Source organism: Petaurus breviceps, unplaced genomic scaffold, assembly GCF_028583685.1.
Source record: "Petaurus breviceps papuanus isolate PSGF00001 unplaced genomic scaffold, PetGlider_PUasm1.0 90847, whole genome shotgun sequence".
NCBI classification, from domain to species: domain Eukaryota; kingdom Metazoa; phylum Chordata; class Mammalia; order Diprotodontia; family Petauridae; genus Petaurus; species Petaurus breviceps.
In genome coordinates this window covers 11,379,512-11,383,095 of record NW_027187360.1, presented here as the reverse complement: position 1 = coordinate 11,383,095, position 3,584 = coordinate 11,379,512, and the positions used below count along the sequence as shown (strand labels likewise).

The 3,584-nt window shown below is 38.4% G+C and overlaps 1 protein-coding gene across 1 annotated transcript in view; it reads right to left on the bottom strand.

Annotated features, from left to right (window-relative positions):
- Positions 1-469: 469 nt before the first annotated feature.
- The window catches only part of FAM210B (family with sequence similarity 210 member B), a 17,954-nt gene continuing 14,839 nt past the window's right edge, over positions 470-3,584 (bottom strand). The window contains exon 4 of the mRNA XM_069072444.1: positions 470-2,505. Coding sequence (XP_068928545.1) covers positions 2,440-2,505 — 66 coding nt within the window. The 3' untranslated portion in view covers positions 470-2,439. The remainder of the gene's footprint in view (positions 2,506-3,584) is intronic.

Below are 3,584 nucleotides of genomic sequence, written 5' to 3'. Positions count from 1 at the left end.
TTGTCAACCCCTTTTTGAGCAGTCTTTCCTAGAGAAGCAGATCAAAGAACCTGTGCTTAGCAGGCCATCCTGGGTATGCTAGGGTGCTTGCTGTTATACCTACATACACCCACACCTACAGCCACACCACCCCCACCTTCAGAGACCATTAGTTTAAAATGTTAAGTCTATATCCTTTTGCCATATGGGTTTTATGGCTTGTAGAAGTTTAAAGTTGGGAGAGACTTTAGAGGACATCTAGTCCAATCCCCTCATTTTACAGATAAGGGAACAGAGGCCCAAGGAGGTTAAATAACTTCCTGATGGCCTCATGGCAGTAAGTAGCCGAGCCAAGACTCCAACTCAGGTCTCCTGATTCCATATCCAATGCTTTTACAGTACTTGTATATAGTGTACATTGGCTTTCATAAGAAATAAGTTTACTCTTAAAAGTTAGCTCACAAAGTCTCCAGATAAGGAAACAAACAGGTGCCAAGAAAACATTTTATTGTAATTCTGCAACACCAATAGTACAATATAGTTTCTTTTGCTACTGCTTTTATGTCAGAAACCATTACTGTTAAGATGAAAAATATTCTCATTACACAAAATATGCTGTACAAAAATGCCTCTTCTATTTATACACATTTCAAATAGTTTATACACCCCACTTTCCCCAAAGACATAATTGACTGGGTAAAATTAAAAAAAAATGGCTTAGTTTGTTCTTGAGAGCAGACTGAAGTCCAGTTTTATTTATTTCTTTGAAAACCAACTATGAAAATATAAAATTATACATCAAGCAACTTAATTTTTATAACTAAAGTACAATTTCCTTCAAAGTCCAAAGCTTTCTGATTATTCATTCTACTCATTGACTATAGAAATGAGAATTTAAATTCAATGGAAGGGTGTCTCAGATTGACAGTAATATGGCAATTAACTTGGTGAGATAATATTGTAATCACCATTACAATTACTTAAGAGTTTTCTCCTTCATTTACTCAGATCTTCGCCTAATGTCCCACAGTGATGTGGAGACAGATGACCTTGGTTTCCTGAACTTTGGGCTGGTGGAGCATAAGTGCCAGCTGCAAAACCCTTGAGTTTGAGCCTGGAGATGGACTGAATGTGGCCATCACTGGTGGGTAGACGACCAAGTGTTTAATTTTTTCAGCCACAAAAATTCACATAGTAGTTTTTTAAAGCATGTGGCAGTTGTGCTTTGCATTAGTAGAAGCCATATCTACTACGCTGATGGAATCCTGTGCCTCTGAAGCATAGTATACCACAATAAGGTTTATGCTACTTTTCAAGTATAAAGTATTTTATTTAACCTTCTTATTAGAGCCTCACAATAATCCTTACCACTAGAGTCAGGTCTGTACGTTGATGCCAAAATTTGATTATAATTTTATTTTGAAATAAAATTTCAGCTTATTTTCTTTGCTTTATCAACAACAATAACAACAATACATTGCATCAATCGATACAGCTTGGTCCTTCAAGGTATTCTTAAATTCCAGCTTTTCTTTAAGCATCTGAACTTTTGAAAGGAGTCCAGCAGGTGAAATGCAAGGAGTGGAATGGAAGGGCAAGACGTACAATTTCACTAATTATTCTGACACATTCCCCTTTTGTTGTACAGCCTTTAAGGGGGAGTTTGAGGTTTCTGCTATACAAGGTAGACAGGAAAATGACTAATTCTCAAAATAGGGGTTTTTTTTTTTGCTTTCTGGAGGGCAATTGGGGTCAAGTGAGTTGTCCAAGGTCACACAGCTAGTTTTTGTGTTAAGTGTCTGAGGTCAGATTTGAACTCAGATCCTCCTGACTCCAGGGCTGGTGCTCTATTCACTGCACCACCTAGCTGCCCCCTAATTCTCAAAATCTTAAACTAGTTCACAAATTATCCAATTTTAGTGAACCTGCTTTCAGAACAATAACAATTTTCTGAAATCTAGAACACCAAGTGTCTATAACCCTTTAAGATTACTCAGTGCAGGGCGGCTAGGTGGCGCAGTGAGTAAAGCACTGGCCCTGGAGTAAGGAGGACCCAAGTTCAGTTCCAGCCTCAGACAAAAAACCTTGGGCAAGTTACTTAACCCCAATTGCCCTCCAAAAGGAACAAAAAAGACTAGTCAGTGCAAGAAAGATTGCTTTAAAGAAAAACTAGGGGAAAAGTCATCTAATCCTGCATAGTGATTCTTCCAGCAATAATAATAGCAAAGTTTGCCAAGTATAAAAATTATACATCTAGCAAGTTAATTTTTGTATCTAAAGTACAATTTCCTCTCAGAGCCCAAAGCTTTCTGATTCATTCTTTTTATTTCATGTATATTTATCTTATTTGATCCTCACAACAACTCTGGAGTTAGGTATTATTATTATCTATGTTTTACAGACGAGGAAACTGACCCTGAAAAAGGCTAAGTGACTCCTCAGGGTCACACAGTTAAGTGTCTACGGCAGGATCTGAAGTTCGGATGCTGACTCACTGCACCGCCCAGCTGCAAAGTAGTAACTTACCTAGATGTTGACAAAAACAACATTCAAAACAATAGTCAGGGTCAAATTCTCATTTACTACTTTGTGAGTTTGTTTTTTCTCACTGTCGTCTATTAATGTCAAAAGGCCCCTAAGCCACATGACTCTCTACCTTTAGAAGTTCAATTCCAGGTAAAACCAGATAGGTTTATCATCCCTTTAATTTCAGGATTTCTATAAATGATGCTCAATGGTCCTGTATTGCCACAACTACTACTGAAAAAAACCCTTCCAAGTTTACCTGAATAAAGAAGCTCAACAGCAGCTGGGCCTCGATTCACTGAAAAACTTAATGAAAGTAAGGCAGCACTCTGAAATGTTTACATTCCAAGGTGCTCTATTGAAAGTCAGTGAAAACATTACCAGAAACTATTTTTTAAATGTTCCAAAACAAAACTAATGAGTGTCACTAAAGTGTGACTGCTAATTTGGATCCTGATTATATGGTGTCAAGCCTCAAATGTGCCTTCATTAATCATAGAAGTGCAGCTGTTCTGCAGAAACAATATTCCACATTTAGCCACAGGCAGTCTGCCAAGTAAGAGAGAAGACAGGATTTCTAAAAGTAAACTTCAATCACTGTTTTTTATGAACTCACTCGGAGATCGGCAGCCCCCTCCACCTACCCCCCAATTCTGCTTTTGCAGACTCATCAATCTCCTCTCACTGAGTAACCTGGTAATTCTATTTGACGATCAGTCAGTTTCTTTAAGCTTCACTGACATTATAGGAGGTACAGACATTCACTCTATCAGAGTGTAAGAATCAGAGAGGGGCTCAGAGGATCATCTAGTCCAACCACCTCATTTTACTGATAGGGAAAAGAGGCCAGAGAAGGTGACTTGTTCTAGGTCACATCCTGGGTATTCGACTCAGCTGTGCCACTGAATCCCAGTCTGGAAGTCTTTGGGTACGTGTGTTTCTTTTATATACCAAACTCAAAGTAGTCACTGTCAAGTGAAGATTTGTTTTTCAAGTATGGCTGCTTAAAACCAGGATGGTAATGAGTGATTTACACACACACACACACACACACACACACACACACACACACACACACA